Raw genomic sequence first — 25,694 nt, 5'->3', positions numbered from 1 at the left:
ACAATATAATAAAAACAGCCATACTCCTGGCCCTTGTCAACCAATTGATATGCTATCCTTAAATTCTGCCTGACCTCAGGTTAAGCAGGGATCTCTAATGTTGCACTGAGTCTGCTGCTGTTTTGAGGTCAAGAGCCAACCCTGTTATTCAAACATTTTATCCAAGGCTAAGTGGTCCTCACAAAATCCACATGCAGCCTGGGTTTTCAGGTTATAGGCAAAATCCACTTGATAGCATTGGCATCAAACCTTCCATCAGATTTCAGAGTGCAGAATGTCAGGATGAATTTGATTTGCCTTGCTTTGTATGGATAAGGTAGATACAGCCAATTTTTCCCCCCGCAGTCCATAGCTAAATGCATCACAACTATTGGAACAGCTTGACTGGAGACCAGGCTAGTTCATGAGTACAGCTGGATCCCATCTGACCCCATACCTCTGTAGTACCCAACGCTCTCACTTCTTTCACAACATTAAACAGAGCGAACCAAACTGGCTTCTGTGATGATAGGAACCTCTGGAGGAAAGAGAAATTGATTGTCCACTAGGCATTTATGCCCAAGAGGGTTAAGTGTTTCACTCATCTTTGGCACTCGTGCTGAGCTCTGCCATTATGGAGGATGGGGACATACTTAGAGCCTCCTGTCAGCTGTGTGGAAAGTGCTGCAGACAGTTGATTTGACCCTTTGTTGATGGGATCAGTTAGCTGTCCACTGCATGCTGCATTTGTTGTTTAGCGCACATGCAGTCCTATGCTGCAGCTTTGCACTTCATTAAGTGCACCGATACCACTCCCAACATGTCCTTTAACTCTTCACAAAAATTGGTCCATTGGTTAGACAGCCATGGTGAAGGACTTTCCAGGCCAGGAGGTTACATAGAAAGTTTTAGAATACACGTCTGCAGCCAATGGCCAACAACACCTTCATGAATGCTCAATTTAGAAATAACAAATGCATTCCAAGTGACTCCCATTTCACCCAGGCTCCTTGGCTCACCATCTACTCCAACCATTAAGCATCCAGTTATACACTAACCTTAATCAAATCCATTTTATTCTCTCACATTCGCATCAACTCCCTCCACATTCCAACACATACCTACACCAGGGGTAATTTACAGTGGCCAATTAACCCCTCAGCCAGCACATCTTTGGGATGTGCAAGGTAACCGACAGGATTACAGGGAGAATGTGAAAACTTTTGCTCCATTCAATATCACACAGCACTTACGTTTCTCCATACAGCAAACGTGGCACAATTCTGACTCATCGTCCTTGTTCGTACAGGTGCATTCCATGAGCTGGTACTTCTCACAGATTGATCCAGAGCATTGCTTGTGGAAAAAATATTAAACCTTCAGTGGATTGAAATTTATGACTATAACAGCGACTCCAAAAAGAGCAAATGGATCCAACCACAGAAGAATAATCCTTTGATTCTACATGCACTAAGTTTTACAAGAGGAAGTGATTTTAGAAGTGAATACAAAATGAATCATTTTAAAATTAACTACTACAAATCTACAGATCACTTCATTTAAGAAAGATACGTTTTGATTTTTGATATTAATTCAACATTAAAAAAGATTAAGTGATGCTAAGCAGTTTATTCCCAATAAAATATGGAGCAAGTATGAAAAAGTTTAGTTTGTAGACTGAAGTGATCAACAGTTGCAGCCAGATTTGGGCACCAAATGCCTGAGAACATTCAAATATTCAAGTATTTTTGGATCCATTCAAGATACAAATAGCTTAGAAAACATAAGCAAATTGTAAGAATCATTCTAATTATATACATAGAGCTTAACATCATGAGGTGTGTAAAATCATGAGGAGCATAGATAGGGTGAATGCACTGAGTCTTTATCCCAGGGCTGGGGAATCAAGGACCAGAGGGCATAGGTTTGAGGGGTGGGGGGGGGGGGGGCGGGGGGGCTTGGGGGGGAGGAATTTAATAGGAACATGAGGGGGCCAGAGGTTGAGGCAGGTACAACAACAACTTTTAAAGGCAGTTGGACAGCTACATGGATAGGAAAGGTTGAGAGGGATATGGGCCAAATGCTGGCAAATGGGACTAGCTTGGATGGGCATCTTGGTCGGCATGGACCCATTTCGGTGCAGTACGATGATCATCTTTTCATTTGTTTACCGTGTCCAAGTTAAATACTATTTAAATACCAGGCTAAGCTCCACATGCTCCCAGACGAAATAACCCGTGCAAACACTTACCCCATTGATGCATACTTGGGTTTTCATATTACAGAGGGTAAAGTTGGCTTTGGGATCAGATGTCGGACATGAAGCCATTGCACCATTACACTTCCCTTCCTTTGCACAATCTGACTCATTACGGCATTTTTCAGCAGCAGTCTTAAAATTACACGTCTTGGTACAACATGGTCCTTGACTTGGGCTAAAACAAACAGCCAGCAGACAAATGAATACTTACACCTTACTTGTTTCTAGAAAAAAATCACGAAAATCAAAAAACTGTCATCATTGTGTTTGTTTCCTCACTAGCTTTTGCCACATCCTCCGAAGTACAGAGTTAAAACAATGTTTATGAAGTGATTGCAGCACAGCTGGCTGGCCCTGGACTCTTCCAGTCTGTGCCAGTTCTACAAGGAGCAATACAGTCAGTCCCAGTCCTGGCTCCCAGTCCCACAGTCTTACACTTTATCTATCCTTCAAGTATTTATCCAGTTTCCTTTCTGAAAGCCACAAATGAATCTGCATCCTCTAATTTTTCAGGAAATGCATTCCAGATCATAACTATACATTGAGTATAAAAGAAATCAATCCTGGATATACTGCACTATAAATCCATTCCCTCTGGTCCTGGATCCTCTCTGCTAATGGGAATGGCTTCCCTTTCTTTACTCAACTGAAGATGTCATATACTCAAGTTCATTAATATTTCAACACAACTGTAAGAATGTTCTCATTTAGGATTCATTCTTCAAAATTAATTCCACCAATACAATACTTGAAGTTAGAATAAAAGCAGAAAAAGCACTATTCTATTTAACATCACGCCAAATTTCTTTTGAAGTAATTAAAAACTAACATTAGAATTGCAAGTCAGAAAAGCCTGAAATTTTGAACTCAACACACCACCAGGTTCAGTTACTCAAGGTACTATTTCTCATGCCCCTGATAACATCCTGACACTATGTAATGATAAAAAAACTGGTCACCTAGGATCAACTTCCCCTTTCTTAAATTTTCCACATGCAGATTTGGTACATCACAGAAACATGTAATTGTAGAATCTACTGCAATGCAATGAGTACAAGTTCCACTAGGATCTATATATAAAGACTAATGTCCTGCCTTTCAATGCAGTCTTGACCGGGAAAAAGAAAAGTGATTCAACACACAGTCACCAGCACTTTAAATGTTGTGCTCACCTGCATTGTTTGTTTGGTTTAAGCTTGCATTTCTTGTCCTCTGCTTCATTTGCATTGTAGCAGCAATCGTCATTGCACTGGTCACTGTAACCACAATCACACTGCTCTCCCACTTCAACTAAACCATTGCCACAGATTGGTTTTCCAGATTCTTAAAAAAATAAAATTAATTTTCTGCATTTATATCATAATTCAGTGCTTGAATATAGCATTTAAACAACTGGGATGCTGAATGATGCTAAATTTAAATTTCTATTTATTGAAGCACAAATGAACAGAAAAACCTGTACTATGTTACCCATGAAAATGGCAATGCTTAATTAACTAGAGGCACCAAATTACCAAGCTTAAATAGAATATTTAAAAAAAAACATTTTTAGTTAGCTTCCTACAAAGTGATCTGAAGTTAATTAATATCTTGTTTCCTGGTACAGAATTACAGTAGTAAATGACTTAAAAAAGTATAATTTACCAATTTTGTAAAGCTGCTGTTTTTATACTTACCAACAAAACAGAGGTTTTTCTTCTTGTCAAGGACCTGGCTGATGTTTTTGATACTACAGATAGAGAATTTATTGTTGTTCTGCTTATCACCAGATGTAGCTCGTGCATACATAATATAATTGCCTCTCTCTTTCAGCTCCCCAGACTTAGATTCTCCTGGGGTACATTCACTGCCAGAATCATGCTGGGAAGATAAATAGAATAGTATGCTGAATATTATTCACAGCTTGTAATGTAATCACAAGTGTTGGTCTTTGTGTCACAAGGCACTCATGCACACTGTGATAAATGTAACAAATGGTCAAGGTCCAACAGTGAGCACCCTGATGCAATACCCCAGGATAAAAAGCTCACGCATACTTTTTCCCTCGAAATGTATTTTTCCAGATTGTTGTATAGCATTGTGAAATCAAACTAACAACTTGGGAGTGTTCTATAGGCCCCCTGGTAGCAGCAAGGATACTGAGGAGCAGATTGGGAGGCAGATTTTGGAAAGGTGCAAGAATAACAGGGTTGTTATCATGGGAGACTTCAACTGCCCAAATATTGATTGGCACCTGCTTAGTACCAAAGGTTTAGACGGGGCAGAGTTTGTTAAGTGTGTCCAGGATGGATTCCTGTCACAGTATGTTGACAGGCTGACTAGAGGGAATGCCATATTAGATCTACTATTAGGTAATGAATCGGGTCAGGTGGGTGAGCATTTGGGGGACAGTGACCACTGCTCCATAACCTTTAGCATTGTCACGGACAAGGATAGGAGCAAAGAGGACAGAAAGATATTTAATTGGGGAAAGGCAAATTATGAGGCTATAAGGCTAGAACTTGCGAGTGTAAATTGGGATGACATTTTTGAAGGGAAATGTACTATGGAGATGCGGTCGTTGTTCAGGGATCTCTTGCAGGATGTTAGGGATAAATTTGTCACGGTGAGGCAGAGAAGGAATGGTAGGGTAACAAGAGAGGTGGAACATCTAGTTAGGAGGAAGAAGGCAGCATATATAAAGTGTAGGTAGCAAGGATCAGACAGGGCTCATGAGGAATATAGGGTAGCAAGGAAGGAACTTATGAAGGGGCTGAGAAGAGCAAGAAGAGGACATGAAAAGACCTTGGCGAGTACAGTTAAGGAAAACTCCAAGGCATTTTTCACTTATGTGAAGAGCAGAAGGATGACGAGAGTAAAGGTAGGACCGAATAGAGACAAAGGTGGGAAGATGTGCCTGGAAGCTGTGGAAATGGGTGAGGTCCTCAATGAATACTTCTCTTCAGTATTCACCAAGGAGACGGGCCGTGATGATGTTGAGGACAGTGTTGGTAAGGGTAATGTTCTCAAGCATGTTGATATCAAGAGAGAGGATGTGTCGGAGCTGTAAGAAAATATTAGGACAGATAAGTCCCCAGGGCCTGATGGAATATTCTCCAGACTGCTCAGCGAGGTGAGGGAGGAGATTGCTGAACTGTTGGCTAGGATCTCTGAGTCCTCGTTGTACCGAGGATTGGTACTGGAGGATTGGAGGGTGGCAAATGTCGTCCCCTTATTCAAAAAAGGTAGTAGGGATAGTTGAGGGAATTATAGACCAGTGAGCCTTATGTATGTGGTGGGCAAGCTGTTGGAAAGGATTCTTAGAGATAGGATCTATGGGCATTTAGAGAATCATGGTCTGATCAGGGACAGCCAGCATGGCTTTGTGAAGGGCAAATCATGTCTCACAAGCCTGACAGCATATTGATGAGGGTAGTGCAGTAGATGTGGTCTACACAGATTTTACTAAGGCATTTGACAAGGTTCCACATGGTAGGCTTCTTCAGAAGGTCAGAGGCCAAGGGATCCAGGGAGGCTTGGCAGTGTGGATTCAGAATTGGCTTGCCTGTAGAAAGCAGAGGGTTGTGGTGGAGGGAGTGCATTCAGATTGAAGGGCTGTGACTAGCGGTATCCCACAAGGATTGGTTCTGGGACCTCTACTTTTTGTGATTTTTATTAATGACTTGGATGAGGGGGTAGAAGGGTGGGTTAGCAAGTTTGCAGACAACACAAAGGTTGGTGCTGTTGTGGATAGTGTGGAGGATTGTCGAAGATTGCAGAGGGACATTGATAGGATGCAGAGCTGGGCTGAGAAGTGGCAGATGGAGTTCAATCCGGAGAAGTGTGAGGTGGTACACTTTGGAAGGACAAACTCCAAGGCAGAGTACAAAGTTAATGGCAGGATTCTGGGGAGTGTGGAGGAGCAGAGGGATCTGGGGGTTCATATCCACAGATCACTGAAAGTTGCCACATAGGTGGATAGGGTAGTTAAGAAAGCTTATGGGATGTTAGCATTCATAAGTCGTGGGATCAAGTTTAGGAGCCGCGAGGTAATGATGCAGCTCTACAAAACTCTGGTTAGACCACACTTGGAGTACTGTGTCCAGTTCTGGTCACCTCATTGATAGGAACGATGCGGAAGCATTGGAAAGGGTGCAGAGGAGATTTACCAGGATGCTGCCTGGATTGGAGAGTATGCATTATGAGGAGGGACTAAGGGAGCTAGGGCTTTACTCTTTGGAGAGAAGGAGGATGAGAGGAGACATGATAGAGGTGTACAAAATATTAAGAGGAATAGATAGACAGCCAGCGCCTCTTTCCCAGGGCACCAATGCTCAGTACAAGAGGGCATGGCTTTAAAGTAATGGGAGGGAAGTTCAAGGGAGATATCAGAGGAAGGTTTTTTACCCAGAGTATGGTTGGGGCATGGAATGCACTGCCTGGGGTGGTGGTGGGGATAGGTACATTGGTCAAATTCAAGAGATTGCTAGATAAGCGTATGGAGGAGGTAGAGGTTAGATAGTCTTAGGCGAGGTTTAAAGGCCGGCACAACATTGTGGGCTGAAAGGCCTGTATCATGCTGTACTGTTCTATGATTCTATGAATTTGTGCATTGTAACTCTCAATGTTCTCTCCTCCAGCTAGCTGCAATGCCATCACATTGCTCCTTTGGCAAATGAATGTCTGTAAAAAAAAAATCACCCATTTCCTTCAACAACTCTTCCGATGGATGCAGACTCATGCCAAACATTTGTAGATTCCTGCACCATACAGTCAACACTCCATTAGAATGCTCAGGAAGTGCCGTCTTTCAGATGGATGCAGAAGAAATCTGAACTTTTCTTTCTGGAGAGGGGAACATCTCACCATGACCTGGCAGACATTCCCCTCTTAACTGCATTACCAAATCAGATTAATTGGTCAGCAAACCCACAATTATTGGCAGGGACCTGTTGCAGGCAAACTTGCTGCCATATTCAGCTATAACAGTAAATATAATTCAAAACATTGAATATATACTAACAGTGGTGAGTTTACAGGATGAGCACAGGGGAGCCTGGGCTACCGAGTTCTATTCCCATCACAGCAACCAGAGGATTTAAAAAAAAATTAGTTTCCATAACTGTAGCCAGGAAACAACTTGATTGTCAGAAAAATTCATCAGGTTCACAAATGTTTTTCAGGGAAAAGAATTTGCAGTCTGGACTACCAAGAGTGGCCACCTAAATCATAGCCCCAGAACTTCAAGCAAACTTGGATGTAGTAAGGTGGGAAAAGCTTGCTGAGATCTTCCCTCATTTTCTCAAACTTCATCCTTTTGATCTGTGTAAATCACCTCTCAACTCCCACAGGGAAAACTCATACTGGTGACCAACTGCCACTGCTCTTTACTTTTGGAGATGTTCTGTTGCTTTGTCTGAAAACAGCAAGACAGAGAGCACTTCCAAACATCATACCTGTAACTCAGAGCTCAGCCTTGTTCCCACTCCGGGTAATTAGGGAGGGAATGGATACATGATCCTGTTTCCCAGGAAGCATCAGGCATAAGTCCACCTAACAGACACCACAGGAGGGATCTCTGGAGGACCAGATGATGTTTACCAACACTCCAGTGCAAGTGCACAGACTACTAAGTGAATGCCACACCAAACTTACTGTTAGTGTACTTATCTTTATATGCAATACACACAATAACAACTAGTACAACTAGCTTATTTCAAAGGATCAAATAGACAAAACACAAGGTGCACTTTTCGTACACTGCAGACACATGGACAAGCTACAAGTAAACTAGTCTTTTATACGCATTTCACTTTAAAACTTCTGGAGTAACTGTGATCTGCTTAACTGATCACAGGAAGTTCTCATCCTGAGACCTATCCCATTGGAAGAGGAGGAGGAGGATCACATTTCCACAAAACACTGCAGATGTTGACTTTGGTTCTGACACAATGGGCCGATGGTACTTGATGTGACCAAAGCCTCAAGTACACCCCCACTGCCATCCTGCAAGGCTGAGCGGGTCACTGGTAGTAACTAGGCCTCAGGTGGTAGATCCTGAGGCTCCACCCCAAACTGTCCTGATGGCCTCTGACAGATTGTGATCATCCTGAGGAAGATGTTAAAAGATTAAATTAAACTGAACGTTTAAATAAGTAATTAAAAAATCATGCTTTAATTAAAACATCTAGTGCAAGTTAATTGAAAGCATTGACACTAATCAAAAAAAAACAAACCACTTACCTTCGCCTATCTTTCTTCATATAGGTTACCAATCCTTTGGTGGCTTAAAGCAGAGGGCCCAGATTCCTATATCTGGTCATTCAGTTCAGGTTAATTAGGAACTGCCCCTTAACACACTGGTGAGTCCAGGATCTGAGCCAGACATCAGGTGCGATGGTATCTGATCTCTGGTCCTTTCCATACCTCAGCACTACAATGCAGAGGTATGAGCATACGGAACGTCCTGACCCATAAGGAGCACTTTGCAGGTGGTTTGCCAGCATGTTTCAGGCCCATGTCAATGTTAACCATTACATTCCTCTCCATGGAAGCTGTCCAACCTGCAGAGCGCTTCCAACATTTAGTTGATCTTAGTCCAGATTTCTAGTTTTTTCTCTTGTTTTAATTGATGCATTTTAATATTGTATAATTTTTTGTTAATTAAAAGGCTTACCAATATAAATACTTCATAATGGCAGAGTTTGTGTTAACTTCCAACATTTCAACATTGATTCAAAATAATGCAATTTGAATTAATTTCCAGAAGTAATACTTGATTTAAGTTGAAAACGACATTGGAAATAAACAGTAGCAACATTTTAAGAATGATTTAGTAACCAAATTTGAGTCATGTTAGATGTAATACTTACAGGAGAACCAAAGTTGTGGCCTATTTCATGAGCAAAAGTGATGTGTGAGACCTTAGGGGGGACATGAGAACCATAGTTTTGGACAGTGATAATTCCAGTGTTGAGCGACTTCTTCTTGCCATCAGAATAAAGCTTGTTTTTCTCACAAATCCCCCCAGAGTTTCCTATTTTGTTGAAAAAAAATATAAATGTATTGGTTAAATGGATGACTTAATCTATTAAAAGCACAGTATGTTTCTGAAGCTGCACATGTCCTCAACTGTGGAAACACAATTTTGAGATTGTTGTTGTCAGGATGACTACACTACAAGGACAGGAACTCTGCAGGATGAAGATGTCTGAACAATTTGAAGGAATACATCCCATTACATACAAGTGCACGTATTGACAGCAGGAATCTAATTACCTTGCTTGTTAATGCAGCATACTCTGTTTTTCTATTTACCATAAACTCTCAATAACCAAAAAGTTAAAAGGAAACTAGATCTTTTTAAAAAAATATTTATATTAACCCCCCTTCACTTAAAATCTAATTCCTTCAAGAAAATAACTGCTACTAAATGTAAATTATTAAACAATAAATGTATCAGAGGTATTACAGCTCAGGAAAGATATATATAGTCGTAGTTCAATGCACTGCCATATATTCTGTTACACACTTTTCCCTTATGTGCATGTACATGGCTCATTTTAATGGGGCTATAAACATTCAGCTTTCACTTAAATTTTTCATTACTCTACCACAGGTTTTATAAAACCTCAGTACAGTTGTCCAATTTCTATAGGGCTGGTGTAGATGGCTTTCCTTTTAGATTCTGAGGTTTCAGTAGCTTTGGTTTTCTCAGCTACATTTTCCAAGGCACTGTTTTGTTTCCTTGGTGGCTCTTTTTTATGCCAGTGTTATTCATTCCAATGGGGACCAACCTTTTAAATCTGTACTCATGTGGGTTAGCTACTGACTACTTTGATTCTTTTTGGCTCATTAATAAAATGACTAGAAGCTGCTAGTTCCTCTCTGCAATATCAAAAAATTCAAACCAACTGTTTCCTGGCAGGATTTAACAGCATTTACCCAATGGACTGGTTTCACAGAGAGAGGTACAACACAGCTGAGTTTTTTTTAAATGTTATCTTTTGAAATTACTGGGAATTAAAAGAACAAGATCAAGACAGAGTTAAAAAGGTTTAAACCTGACAGCAAGCAGTTTAGGATAAAAGAGGCCCTAAATCAGCCAAGCTCCACCTCTGTTAATCAAGCCCACTGAATGCCCATCACACCATATACATTTGTATATTTCACCACAGAAATTCTATTTGCATATGGTATCTAATTCATTGCAGTAGTTCAACATATTTAGACATGAACAAACAAAGGTAGCTGTAACGTACTTTTTTTCCGTAATGGTCTTCAGCATTTTAAGTATCACGCACACAAATAATTTAGAACCAAGGGCAGAATTATTAAGCAGTGTGATGTAAATCATACCACACCACATGCCCGATGCTGTTGGCAAGAAAAGTGCCAGGATTAATTTTTGTTCCCACAGAGGTAGTGTAAATTGCATCACAGATCAATTTAAGAGCATCTGTACCCTGTCAGGGATGGGTTTAAGCAGACAATGAAAATTAGCATTAGAGCCTGACTGCGAAAACGGTGAAGAGGAGGAAATGCCTGAACTCAGCCTAGAGACCAAATCTGCTCAAACAGTTCAAAAGCACAAAAGCAAGACAAAATGAATAAAGCACACAGAAAATCAAACAAACAGCAGGCTACAACGTTTTACATTTTAACAAGAATTTCTTTTTAAAAAAAGTGCCTCCAGGTTTACTGATCTTGTTTAGAACATCTGATTACAGCCTTGGAATTCCATGTAAATTTTGCAATAAATTTCTTTCATTCATTTCGCTCAAAGGATTTCCTTCACTGCTGTGTGAACGGTTTTCCAATCTTGTTAAATGCACTAAACGAAGGAACAATTTCAGATCATACATTTCACAGCAAGTGGCCAAGTCAGAAGCACAAGTCCATTACTTCACTAAATCCCTGCTTGAGACATTGCAACTATCCAGTTAATTGACATATAAAGTTGTAGGGCCTAAACGTGGATGGTGGTGATAACACGGGGGCAATGAGCAGAAGACAAACGACCTGCAAATGCCAAACTCAGAATACAAGACATCTTGTTTAACTGACTAAGGAAGGCCTCACCTGTGTGATCAGGGAGAGGGAAGAGGAGGAAGCAGTGGGGGGGGCGTGGTGTGACGTATGCCTTTCTTAGGTAGCAGATTGATGAGTGATGGCAGAGAGTCACGATTCATGACCAGGTGGAAGGATGGGTAAAGTGTTGGGCTCAATAGGGAGGTGGGAAAGCGCTACAGCAGACAAGTACATTACTTTAAGACCCACCTGAAGCCAACTGCTAATGTTGGACTCCCCCTTCAAGTACGCTGAAGCAGCCTTTCGCAAGCAAAGGAATTGCTGGAAATATGCAGCAAGTTAGGCAGTATCGATGGAGAAAGAACCAGCTAACATTTCAACTTGACAACCTTTCGTCACTGAGGTGAAACATTAGCTCCCCTTCTCTCTCCACTGATGCTGTCTGACCCGCTGAGTACTTGTAGCATTTTGTTTCACGTTTCCAGTGACTGCATATTTTTGCTACTTGATTAAATATTGTAAATGCTTGCTTCTGTTGGAGGGATCTGTGCTGCTCACAGGCGGCATGCATACGGGATCTAAAAACCCCAGGACAGGTGGTCTGGCACGTACAGCATACCATTTGATGCAAGTGCACGTGTCAATGCTTGATGATCATCAGTTGTAAGGAAAACACAATGGAAAACTACTTCCTAGAACCTACAAGTCCATGATTTCCCTTCAAAAGGTATTTCATTGAAATTGAATCAAACACTCAAAAGCATGGCACAATACAATCCAATTTCAAGACACATTTATTTTGGTCTCATGATTACTAATGTGGGAAATGCTCCCACAAGGGGCCCCAATAATATTGGAACAATAAAGAACATCAAAAGAATTTACTTTTTCCTTAAAAGAAAATCAGTATCCCATCATTCCAAAAGTATCAGCTGTACACTTGAATTGTTAGAGGAGCAGCTGAAAAGCAACCACTGATTTTGCCATTAAATTCATGGAAGCCAAATCGTCGGAAACAGCAACATCTTCAGACATTTACCTGCTGGGGCACCAACCCACGCCAGTCCCAAGACACCATCATCAAAATCACGATCGGTGAACACATAGGCTAAGCAATAATCGTCATGATTCTGTTCTGAGTTGAGTTCGAGGAATTTCTCCACCCCGATGTTTGGAAACCGAAATGGGTTGCTCCTATCTTTTTCATCACTTGTGGTGTTGATCTGCAAAGCAACGTTATTTGTGTTAGATAACAAGCTGGAGCAACAAGAACAAGGTGTACAAGGAAAATATTCTACATAAATAGAGTATGAATAAATGCATTCTATTATACAGTTAAACTTTTAATCCGGCATGCTGGGAACATAGTGTACTGGCAGATTTTCCAGACAATTGGACATTATTCTAATTATTACTCCAACATACTTAAGTTACCTTCTTTTAAAAATGAAAAGGAATAGTACACAGCAGTAAAATAAATGTCCCAGCAAACCCAGTGTGGGGGAACCAGGGCATTGGTGTGGCAAAGGAAACACTGGAATCAGCACACGGCGAGCCAGATACGGAACCACCGGGACTTCTGAACAATCGGATAGCACATCATCTGAGTTTTACTCTCCTGTGCGCTAGTTTCCTGTGGCATTGTTTATAGACCTCAAAAATACTACACTTTTCTGCAATAACTCCTCTGCTGTCAAGCCTCATGCTCTGCACACTTGTATTCAGACTGTACTCACCTCCTTCATGATCTCAAACACTCCTGGTATTTGGTCTGTCATGTTCCTTAGGCTTCTTGTTAACATACAAGCACAAACCACTGTTTTATTTATATATCTGTATACCTCACAGGTGTCATAAAAGCAGATAGGTATATTTAGCATACTAATATCAGATGCTCGAGTCAGAGGCCAATTTGAAAATGACAGCTTCCCTATGGTTAAAGCTGCAAACTTCGTGGACTGCAACCTACTCGAGCAGAGAGACTACAAAAAGAAAAATACGTCTGGGTGTAAGGATTTCATTCTAAGCAAGCAAAGACAATTCCACGGTCCATCCTAATGCAAGTCAGTTTAAGGTTTGGATAATAGGATCCACTCTTCCCATTTGGGGGGGGGGGGGGGGGGGCAGCGGGGGGGCTGCGGTTGATTACATTTCCAAACAATAGGTAGAATGGGTGGATAGCCAATAATGATTAGAGTGGATTGTGAAATATAATTTTCACGAAGGTTATCAGAATTCCGATGATGCGAATATTGATTACCTAAAAACAAAGATGTAACCAACATAGATTGCTCTATATGTTCCAAAGAGACACAATGCAAACTTTGAAATAATACTTACTCTCACTCTTTTCACCATAAAACTGATATTTCTGATTCCTTGAAAATCTGTTGTCTGGTAAATTGTATCAATTGCTTTAACATGACTAGAAATCTGGAATTGAAAATAAACATTTTTAACCCTGGATACTAAAACAGGGCAATTTTCTTGCTGAAACACCTCAAGTAACAATCAACAAAGTCATCTTTCCCCCCCTAAGAGAAATACATTAAATACTTTGGAAGCACAGGTCATTTCAACTAGTTTTAATGTAATTTGTCTCAATAGACCCTGCTTCTCCATCCCAGACCAAACAGTCTAAGATATTACCTCAACTAACGAAGCATAATTAGTGGAGGGACATGCATCTTGCACAAAATGGACAACCCCAACACTTATTGCAACTTTCAACAGAAGCTGACATAACCAAAGACATTTGAAGCTTTTCAAACTGAAATACAGTAACAGCTTAATTATCCGTGACTTCTCTAACTGGCACACTTCAGTAACTGGCAGCACCAAGGGAATAGCCAGGCCCACATCAAGAACAATGGGTAGAACAGTTGGAATCTTTATTAAAGCTCAAGGATTCATATTGCTTTGTGGGTAGATATTTGCTGGTTAGAATCCCAAATACTCATGCTAGCCTTTTTTTGTATTAGCATTTGAGAACGAATGACAAATAGGAAATACCATACCCCTACCTTAAAGGTGCGATGACCCTAATTGAGGTTAAGTAGTACTGCAAATGTGATCTATTCTGCTGAATTTTGTTAACATTGTAGGATAAATTTTGAATTTGGTTCCACTTTGTCTTTACACAAACAAAGGCTCCTTGGTAGTTTTCTCAAATAGGTTGAAATAAATGACTGCTTTATTTGATTAACACTCAATAGATCTATTATTTAAATTTTAATGCAGAACTCGTCAAATGTTCTTCCAAACCAACTCCAGGGCATTAAGCTGTGTCAGGAATGTAACTTGCATGTACAGAATTCAGCACAATACATCACATTCACAATAATTTTCTTCTCATCCGTAAGGAAACATTGGTTGCACTATTCCCCATTTCTTCCACTCTCAAAAACCAACACAAGAAAACAGCTCGTCCAGCTACTTGGATTTCAGACCAGTGAACATCTAATGACAAAGCCATAAGAATCTACGTTCTACCCATCGTACTTTGCAACTCGTCTCATTCAGTTCTTCACACTTACATCAACTTTGCAAAGTTATTAAATATCAAACCATCTAATAAAACAAGTTTGACTTTATTGCATACAAACATACACAATGGATGCAGAAAGTACTTCGAAATAGAACAAATTAGCTTGCCATTTCGTACCTGCGCTATTACTGCCTCCCTTGAACCATAGTATTTATAGAACAGATGATCAGTTTGGATGAAGAGCTGGCATGTGTTTTTCTCCTCTGGAGATGCCCGACGTTTCCTCAGAATAATTGGTTCCTGATCACCTTCATGTTCATGTTCAAAATTCACGGTCTTCTGCACAGAGGAAAACCACAGAAATAAGAGCTGATATCATCATACCTCTTGTGACGATAGAAAGTTATGCCACAGATTTCCAAGTGGTATGCCAGGGGATAACCATGCTACAGTCCATGATCTCTGGTTGGCATCAGCCTCAAAAGGGATGACCAAGGCTATATGATTCTCTCAGAATACTGTTTTTACTGCATTTAAAACTGTCCAAATACATGGGTTGAAATGTTAAAAACTAAATAACTTTCATTTAATCTAACAATTACGCAGTACCAACTTCAACAAAGGCACTTACGTAAGCAGAAGTAAATAATTTTTAATATAAAATATAATAGTCAAACCTCTGCAGAGCACATTCATTCATGAATGTGATCCTTCAATACACAAGGCAATGTGACAACTACGTTATCATTTAGCTTAATGGCATGGAATCTTTAGCTCACTGTAAAGAATTGTTATCAAAGTTCTACTTATTTATTTCATAAAAATTAAAATCAGAGCAGCAACAGAATGTGTAGCCCACTCCAGAATTAATGCTAAGCAATCTGGCCTCAAGTCAGAAAGCTGTAGGTTCAAAGTCCAGACAAATACTCCAAAGAAGAAATATGCACTCTTGACAATTTGAAAGATATGTTAAACCAAAGCCCCACCTGCTCTCTCGGGTGTACTTAAAAGATTGCATGGAATTACTCTGAAGAGCAGCAGAGCTTCCTCCAGCACCCTGGTCAATGGTTATCCCTTGCTCACCATTACAAAAATGATGGCTTTATCTCATTGTCTTTTGTGGACCCTTACTGTGTGCAGATTGCCGCTGCAGTAATAAAAGCAATCACACTTCAAATGTGCTTCGCTGGCTATTAAGTGTCGTAGGACAGCCCCCATCTCGTGAATGGCACAACAGAAAGGACGTTCAAGATCTGCAGTACTAGGATTAGACCTCTCAGAACTGTGCTGTTTCTTACCCCTTTTATGCAACATCTACCTCAGAACTTCACATCTGCAAATGAAAATAATTCTGATTTGACTTAAAAATCACCCTCAGTAATTCAGTCAGGTTTTACCACTTGTAAATTTTAAATTTTAGAAACAGTTGGCTTGCAAAGTGCACTGCTCTCTGTCCTCAGTTTTAACTGCACACCCTTCAATGTTCACGTGGATCTAATATGTAAAAATATCATTTCTACTGACTTGAGTTGAGGTATCTCCTACTCCACCATGCTCTCATTTTTAAATATCCTTTACAACTTGCAACAAACAATCTGCTGGAAGAACTCAGCAGGTGCAGTAGTATCTGTGGGAAGAAAGGAGCTGTCGATGTTTCAGGTCAAACCCCTGCAAGAGGACCAAGAGTGGAGAAGTGAGATGGTCAGTATAAAGAGAAAGGGAGTGGCGAGACAGGAGTCCGAGGCAATTGGTGGACTGAGGAGGGGTGTAAGATGACAGGCAGGTAGTGCCAGGAAGGGGAGGTGAGTGGGGGTGGAGTTGGAGGAAAGTGGCACCTGTATCTGTACTGTGCCAAATGAAATAAGTGATGCATTCCAATTGAAACGCACAGCTTAGAGATCCAAACTGCTCACCTGGGATGTGGGCTCTTCGACAGCAAGCATCTGGTATTTCTTCATTCTTTCAAACACTGAATGGTCTGCACATCCTCCTTCCGGCCCATATTTGTGAGGATATTCTAGGGATGATAAAAGCATATTCCAGCAAATCTGCCGTTACAATAGGCCCCAAGAGTGCCCAACTGTAGTCACATCAACAGGTCTACCATATTATCTGTCATCTGATTTTTTTTTATAAATTAGAAGTTATGATTTTCAGAAAAACTGAAAAACAAATTTGCACTTATTAATAAATGACTTACTTCTCCTGCTATCCCTTTATCATTGAATAAACTACGCAATTTGACATACCCATGCATTATAATTGAGGGGTGGTTCACAATGATTCAGGTGAAGGGCAATCATTCACAATACTTCAAAATCTTTTTCTTCCATTTGTCAAGTTAATTTTGTTGAAAGACCACATGGCATAAACTAATTTGAGATTAAAGTAACTGATTTAGACAAAGCCATTCTTTGGGGATGGAGGGAAGATTGCTATTTATTTTGTGAAGAGACACACGTCAATACCTCTCCCACAGCACATCATAATGGCAGATAAACATACATTTCTTCAATTTATAAAAGATGCAGTTTTGTCAACAGATAGCACAAAGATCTGGATGGAGGGAAGTGGTGGGTGAGATAGGTATTATATGATTGGCAGGAGTGTGTTTGAAAACAAAGTTAAATCTGTTCACCGTCTAATGCATCAGTGAAGCAAACTTAGAAATGATTAAAGCTGACTGCCTTGAATAATGGTTTAGATTATATTTGTTTTGCTCCCCTTTTAACCATGATGCAAGACATCATTCACAAAGTAAACTCTCTTGTTCTTTTGCAGGCAAAAGTGACAAACCACAGATATTCCATAACTATCAGAATCGCCAAGACACAGGCAGCTAGGAACCAAATGCAGGTACGTGAGATTAGTGTAGATAGGTACAATGGGCAGCAAGGACGTGGTGGACCATGTAGTGATTAGTTCACCGATACATGAAAATGCTCCCATCTTGGGCAGACAGCTAGCATTTCAGCACAATCCTAAACCTGGAATTCAAGTTTTAAATCATCTGTTTGGTGTACAAGTTTGTTTCAACATTCGCCAAAGTCATATAGAAAACATTGTATTGGGAGGAGGCCCTTGCCAAAATACCGGTAGGAAGACCAATGCTCCATTGTGAGGACATTAGTAAAATCACAAATGCCTCAAAATTGACGACAAATGGGAAACAATAGCTGCTGACAGAAGTAAATGACAACAATGATTGTGGGTAGAAAGGAGACACCATGATAAATACTTTCAACAGCTCCACTACAGATGCCAGACTGATAAGGCCAGACTCTTACATCAGACTTTTTCCCCCAAATTTGTTTTTTTAAAATCAAAAACACTGTTCCTAACAAGGTCTCACGGTAGTTTGAATGTTGTATATCTATCATCTGCCATAGATGAAAAGGATATCAACTCACCTAACTAATTTGCTCATTAAAAAAAATGGCTTGAACAGGTCATGATTCGATTCTACAAGCTAAGTAACTTGGATAGGCATCAGTATAACAGATGTGCTTTTAAATACAATGAAAAGTGAAGTAAAGCATGTCAAAAGGTAGGTGGACATTTTAAAAATCAGAGTAGGATGGTGGAGAAATACACTTATACTTGCATATAAGGAAATGGTGGTGCTGCAGTGGTAAATTACCAGATTAGTAACCCAGATGTCAGGTTGACCAATCCAGAGACTCAAATTCAACTCCCACCAGTTGTAGTAAATAATTTGCAAGTTGAAAGAATTACAACCTATCTTAATAACAACAACCATAAAAACCACCGGACTATTATAAATCCAATCTGGTTCACCGATGCCCTTTAAGGAAGAAATACGCCATCCTTGCCTGATCCAACTTATTTCATTTGACATCTTGAAATGCTTTTTGAAATGGTCTAGCACGCCACTCATCTGCACCAATACCACCATGTTGAACTGTAGTTGTCCAAGGCAGCAACTCACCACCACATTCTCACAGGTGCCAGGGTCCAGGATGTCACTGATCGGGTCCACAGGATTCTAGAGCGGGAGGGAGAACAGCCAGAAGCCGTGGTTCATGTTGGTACCAACGACATAGGTAGGAAGAGGGATGAGGTCCTGAAAAGTGAGTTTAGCGAGCTAGGCAGAAGTCTGAAGAACAGGACGTCAAGGGTAGCAATCTCGGGATTGCTGCCAGTGCCACGCGATAGTGAAGGTAGGAATAGGAGGAGATGGCAAATAAATGCGTGGCCGAGAAGTTGGTGCAGGAGGGAGGGTTTTAGATTTTTGGACTATTGGGATCTCTTCTAGGGAAGGTGGGACCTGTACAGAGAGGAGGGGTTACACCTGAACCTGAGGGGGGCCAATATCCTTGCAGCCAGGTTTGCTAGGGTGGTTCAGGAGGGTTTAAACTAGATTGCGAGGGGGAAGGGAGCGAGAAGAGTAGATCAGAGGAAGAAAGGGATGGGGGAAAGTCAGATATGACAGGTAGAGAGGCTTTGAGGAAGGAGAAGCAGAGTACAGGCTATAAAAGTAGTAAGGTGGATGGGCTAAAGTGCATTTACTTAAATGCAAGAAGCATCAGGAATAAGGGAGATGAACTGAGAGCTTGGATAAGTACATGGGACTACGATATTGTGGCTAGTACAGAGACATGGCTGACATCAGGGCAGGAATGGATATTGAATACTCCTGGTTTTCAGTGTTTTAAAAGGGTTAGGGAGGGGGGGAGAAGATGAGGAGGGGTGGCGATACTGGTCAGGGACAATATTACAGCTGCAGAAAGGGTAGATAATGTAGAAGGATCCTCTCTCAAGTCAATATGGGTGGAAGTTAGGAACAAGAAAGGAGCAGTTACTCTACTGGGAGTATTCTATAGGCCCCCTGGTAGCAGTAGGGATACTGAGGAGCAGATTGGGAGGCAGTTTTTGGAAAGATGCGAAAATAACAGGGTTATTATAATGGGAGACTTCAACTTTCCAAATATTGATTGGCACCTACTTAGTGCCAAAGGTTTAGGTGGGGCGGAGTTTGTTAAGTGTGTCCAGGATGGATTCCTGACACAGTATGTTGACAGGCCGACTAGAGGGAATGCCATATTAAATCTAGTTTTAGGTGATGAACTGGGACAGGTGACAGATCTATTGGTGGGTGAGCATTTGGGGGACAGTGACCATTGCTCCATAACCTTTAGAATTGTCATGGACAGGGATAGGAGCAAAGAGGACGGGAAGATATTTAACTGGGGAAAGGCGAATTATGAGGCTATAAAGCGAGAACTTGGGAGTGTAAATTGGGATGACATTTTTGAAGGGAAATGTACTATGGAGATGTGGTCGAGGTTCAGGGATCTTTTGCAGTAAGTTAGGGATAAATTTGTCCTGGTGAGGCAGAGAAGGAATGGCAGGGTGAAGGAACCGTGGGTGACGAGAGAGGTGGAACAACTAGTTAGGAAGAAGAAGGCAGCATACATAAGGTGTAAGCAGCAAGGATCAGACAGGGTTCGTGAGGAATATAGAGTAGCAAGGCAGGAACTTAAGAAAGGGCTGAGGAGAGCGAGAAGGGGACATGAAAAGGCTTTGGTGAGTAGGGTTAGGGAGAATCCCAAGGCTTTTTACTCGTACGTGAAGAGCAGAAGGATGGCTAGAGTAAAGGTAGGTCCGATTAAAGACAAAGGTGGGAGGAAGTGCCGGGAAGCTGTGGAAGTGGATGAGGTTCTCAATGAATACTTCTCTTCAGTATTCACCAAGGACAGGGGTCTTGATGATGCTGAGGACAGTGTTGGCAAGGGTAATGTTCTGGAGTATGTAGATACCAAGAGAGAGGATGTGTTGGAGTTGTTAGAAAATATTAGGACAGATAAGTCCCCGGGGCCTTATTCCCCAGGCTGCTTTGTGAGGCGAGGGAGGAGATTGCCGAACCGTTGGTTAGGATCTTTGAGTCCTCGTTGTCCACGGGGATGGTACCAGAGGATCGGAGGGTGGCGAATGTTGTCCCCTTATTCAGGAAAGGAAGTAGGGATAGTCCAGGGAATTACAGACTGGTGAGCCTTATGTCTGTGGTGGGTAAGCTGTTAGAAAGGATTCTAAGAGGTAGGATCTATGAGCATTTAGAGAATCATGGACTGATTAGGGACAGCCAGCATGGCTTTGTTAAGGGAAGATCTTGCCTCACAAGCCTGATAGGGTTCTTTGAGGAGGTGACCAGGAAGATTGATGAGGGTAGTGCAGTGGATGTGGTCTACATGGATTTTAGTAAGGCGTTTGATAAGGTCCCGCATGGTAGGCTTCTTCAGAAGGTCAGAGGCCAAGGGATCCAGGGAGGCTTGGCAGTGTGGATTCAGAATTGGCTTGCCTGTAGAAAGAAGAGGGTTGTGATGGAGGGAGTGCATTCGGATTGGAGGGCTGTGACTAGTCGTGTCCCACAGGGATCGGTTCTGGGACCTCTACTTTTTGTGATATTTATTAATGACTTAGATGAGGGGGTGGAAGGGTGGGTTAGCAAGTTTCAGATGACACAAAGATCGGTGGTGTTGTGGATAGTGTGGAGGGCTGTCGAAGCTTACAGGGGGATATTGATAGGATGCAGAGCTGGGCTGACAAGTGGCAGATGGAGTTCAATCCAGAGAAATGTGAGGTAGTACACTTTGGAAGGACAAACTCCAAGGCAGAGTACAAGGTAAATGGCAGGATTCTGGGCAGTGTAGAGGAGCAGAGGGATCTGATGGTTCGTATCCACAGATCACTGAAAGTCACCTCACAGGTAGATAGGGTAGTTAAGAAAGCTTATGGGATGTTAGCTTTCATAAGTCGTGGGATCGAGTTTAAGAGCCGCGAAGTAATGACTCACCTTTACAGAACTCTGGTTAGGCCACACTTAGAGTACTGTGTCCAGTTCTGGTCGCCTCATTATAGGAAGGATGTGGAGGCATTGGAAAGGGTGCAGAGGAGATTTACCAGGATGCTAGGAGCTTTGCTCATTGGAGAGAAGGAGGATGAGGGGGGACATGATAGAGGTATACAAGGTATTAAGAGGAATAGATAGAGTGGACAGCCAGCGCCTCTTTACCAGGGCACCAATGCTCAAAACAAGAGGGCATGGCTTTAAGGTAATGGGTGGGAAGTTCAAAGGAGATGTCAGAGGGAGGTTTTTCATCCAGAGAGTGGTCAGTGCATGGAATGCACTTCCTGGGGTGGTGGTGGAGGCTGATACGTTGGTCAAGTTCAAGAGATTGTTAGGTAAGCATATGGAGGAATTTAAGATAGAGGGATATGTGAGAGGAAGGGCTTAGATAGTCTTAGGTGTGGTTTGAAGGGCAGCACAACATGGTGGGCCGAAGGGCCTGTATTGTGCTGTATTGTTCTATGGCAATAAACAGGCAATAAATGCTGGCCAAAATGATTAATAATTGCTTCTCAGCTCAGTTTTGCTGTCAGAAAAGATGGGAAACTGCAGGTGAATACAACAGTCTACAGAAACCCATGTTTTGAAACCCAAACTTAAACATCAACAGAACTGACAGTGTGGGAGTGGATTTCAGAAGCACGGTACTTCTGAACAGCCCATTATGTAGACAGCCAGCTGCCGAAAGAGATTAATTACTGAAATGAGTACAGTATTTCAGACTAGCCTCCATACACATCCTTTTAATGCATATAGCCAAACATGAAAAATTTACTTCCCTTATTGAAAATTGCTTAGATTGGAAATATACGTCTTTCACAAGTAATTTATTACTTTGATCTTTTAAAAATGCATAGCCAAAGGTGAAATTGACTACATTAATTGACTACATTTACCAAACACAACTTAATACATGGGCACTCAAAGGATTTGCCTCAGCAGTAATTCAGTACATAGAACGAAGACCTGTTGAACATCTTGCACTTATTCTCCTTCACTTTAGAATCAACAAGTGGTTCGGTTTACGCATCTAAACTGGGAGGGAGGAGTACTTGATGGTAGGGCAAGAAACCAGTAGCACAAAGGTGGGAATTTAATGGTTTATGCTTGCCCTGGATACAAAATAAGAGCAATTTTAGTTTATAATTGATAATTAGATTTCTACAAATAGCTGCACAATTTCATTATTGGATGTAGGAAAAATAATTTACTTCATACAGACAAAATTTTTTTTAAATGGACATTTCCCACTGTAAAGGTGTATAAAAAAATGCTATGAATTTCAAATGTTCTCTGTGGGAGATTTCATGCCAATTTACTTGGGGTTCCCCTACAAAACAAGGCGTTCCTAAAAAGTGTTTAATTTTTAGAAGCCAGCAGGTATACAAGTTAAAATGAACCACTGCAGCACAAATGTACTGGTAAACAAAATATGCACTTAATAAAAATTAATGAAACAAAAATCTGAAGATCCAAGTCCTCAGATTAAAAATTTAATAGGGCAGGTGCCCTAGAGTTTTCTTTATCACATACTCTTTCAGATTTATCGCCCGCCTACATACCATAAACAGATTAACTTTTAACCCTTTAATTGGAACATCAGCAAAGTAACTTACAGAGACAAGGACAGGGCTAAGAGAGGAATTAAATGTGTGGATGTTTATTGATATCAGATATGTGGCTGACGGGTAGCTAAGGGTTAAAATGGCTTAACAGAGGAGATGTTTTGAGATTGGAAGCTGACAGTCTTTGCGATAATGCTAATTTCAGTTTATCAGGTAGATTACAACCCCCCACCACCCCCACCAAGTTGTAGTAAAATGAGTAATGGTGACATTAGAAACAAAATGGGTTGTTGCGCACTATCACTCCAGTGTTGAAATGCAAATAAAAAAAGGGGAGCGGGGGAATTGCATTGCAACAGGGAATAATTCAAGGATAGGATTAACTGGATTATTTGTGCAAAACACTGGCATTGTCTCAAATGGGCCAAATGGTGTGCTATAGCAATTGTAACAAGCAGATGCATGGAGACGCACACATGCGATCTAACTATAACTTGTGTGCCTTTAATTGGGACCCCCACACAATAAAAAATGATCAATGCAATGATTCCCTAAAGTAGGTTGTAATTACACAGATCTAACTTGGTGAAATCAAAATAGTTATCTTTGAGAGATATTCACAACTGGAACACAGCAATGATGCCATACAGTGTACTGGAAAAAGTTATTTTCTCAGCATTACCAGAGCATTTCCTTTTAGTTACAGTTTACTCTCAAGTAAAATTTGACCAATTCACACTTTCTAAAGTTACTACATTGATATGCAAATTTTATTTACATCAAAATAAATCACAAACACGATATTCAAAGGAATTTGTTGCAGATATAATCAAATAAAGCAGCCAGTATCAGAGCACCATACAACAGACAAAGACTTTGGAAAGTTTAGATGTCCGCAATATTCACACAATTCTGCAACCCTTAGAAAACAAAAGATTAACCTCAATATTCATGAAGCACTTTGCCGCTGATAATTTGCAACAATTAGAAAGTTATTTAAGAAAGTCACCCATTGGATTCATTACCTAAAATTCCAGCAAGAGAGGACAAGTTGATTAAAAAGTAAGCCTCTGGAGAAACAATGGTCAGCTTCCCTCAATTTCATGTAAAACTACAGATGATTTCTAATTGATGACAGTTTAATCTGTTACCACACATTTTCTTCAAGTCATTATTCATCCATGCCTTTTATATTCTAGTTTTAGTGCTGCATTCACGTTAATTGGAATGTATATGACACTACAAGGCAGTTTTAAATTAAGATTTTGAATACAGTGATGCTAACTTAATGGAGGAATACTTCTGCTTAATGCAAGACAGATTCTCCCACACCTCAGCCACAAAGCACGGTTGATCTACAGTGTCAGCAATGTCCACTTTTTTTTGGAAGAATAGATGCAGGGCTTTATCATCATCTTTATAGATTATAGTGGCCCGTATGATGCAATCATCTAAACAAATGTGTCAGTTTTGAGCCAAATCATTTGAAGTCCAAAGCAGGACAAGTCTAAGAACTGCAGGATTTTGTATGTGCTGCTCCTGCTGCATATAACAGTGCCTAGTGCCCCAACATGGCATCAGGTAGCTATTCAATCCAGCAATCCAGTGGTTGATGGATCTATTCTTGCTAGAATAAATAGGAGTTTATCTTTGTAGTACCAGCTACTTGGAACCACAAATAAACAAGAAGTGGTATGGTACTTTCATATGCTTTCATAGGGACACAACCTTCACAGGACTGCAATGGAGTATCATGTCCCCATTGTTATCCTAATGAGATTTTTGTAAAATAAAGGGCTCAAAGGGTTAAGAACTCAGGGCTAGAGCCACGGAAAGCTTAAAAAAAAGTGCTGAAAAAGATGGTTTACAGAAGTAAGGGTATGGACACACAATATCAGGATAACAGGATGTATAAAGAATGAATAACAAGTCCTTGTTTGGTAAGAACTTGTCAGCAAGCAGTTGCAGATGTCCTTGTAGCCGAGGTCAACAAGTAGTACAAATTAAGGAGTAACTGCCGTAGACATTATAGACTGCCACGGAATGTGAATACCCCCATCTCTGATGTACTCGAAATGTATAAATCTGTTAGCTAATCAATGTACAGACAGACTCTCTTGGACTCTGACCAGCTGAAGCCAACAGCGAGTAAGGGTAACAACAGAGTTCTCTATCTCTGCAGAGAAATGAAGTTTGGCCCAGAAAATGTTTCTGAGTGATGATCGCAGTTTATAGTAATTGAGAATTTGGCGATAACAATGCAAGTGGCCAATTTTCAAACCATCACACATGCAGTAATCTTCAAGCTTTACCACTTTCATTCTGGATCCAGAACCAAGGCTAGCATTTCACCAGGAATAGCTGATGTTAAAGTTTTACACATCATTGGTTACGTCCCTGTTGAAGTACTGCACCTAGTTCTGGGAATCACATTTTAGAAAGAACATTAAAACTCAAGGGCGCAAGGTAGATTTGTTCCAACAGCTAAGATTAAATAATGGTGAGCTGTGGGAGTTCTTGCCCCAA

At 40.9% G+C, this 25,694-nt stretch overlaps 1 protein-coding gene across 1 annotated transcript in view; it reads right to left on the bottom strand.

The window, feature by feature from the left end:
- Positions 1-25,694, bottom strand: part of adam10a (ADAM metallopeptidase domain 10a) — a 106,093-nt gene that overhangs the window by 8,432 nt on the left and 71,967 nt on the right. Inside the window, exons 5-13 of the mRNA XM_052040526.1 lie at positions 16,649-16,752; positions 14,913-15,074; positions 13,589-13,681; positions 12,288-12,471; positions 9,091-9,254; positions 3,916-4,099; positions 3,412-3,562; positions 2,231-2,414; positions 1,233-1,335 (exon numbers count right to left, since the gene is read on the bottom strand). Of these exons, the coding sequence (XP_051896486.1) occupies positions 1,233-1,335; positions 2,231-2,414; positions 3,412-3,562; positions 3,916-4,099; positions 9,091-9,254; positions 12,288-12,471; positions 13,589-13,681; positions 14,913-15,074; positions 16,649-16,752 (1,329 nt within the window). The remainder of the gene's footprint in view (positions 1-1,232; positions 1,336-2,230; positions 2,415-3,411; positions 3,563-3,915; positions 4,100-9,090; positions 9,255-12,287; positions 12,472-13,588; positions 13,682-14,912; positions 15,075-16,648; positions 16,753-25,694) is intronic.

Source organism: Pristis pectinata, chromosome 28 (assembly GCF_009764475.1).
Source record: "Pristis pectinata isolate sPriPec2 chromosome 28, sPriPec2.1.pri, whole genome shotgun sequence".
NCBI lineage: Eukaryota > Metazoa > Chordata > Chondrichthyes > Rhinopristiformes > Pristidae > Pristis > Pristis pectinata.
Note: the sequence above shows the minus strand (reverse complement) of the source record. Positions and strands in the feature narration are given on the sequence as shown.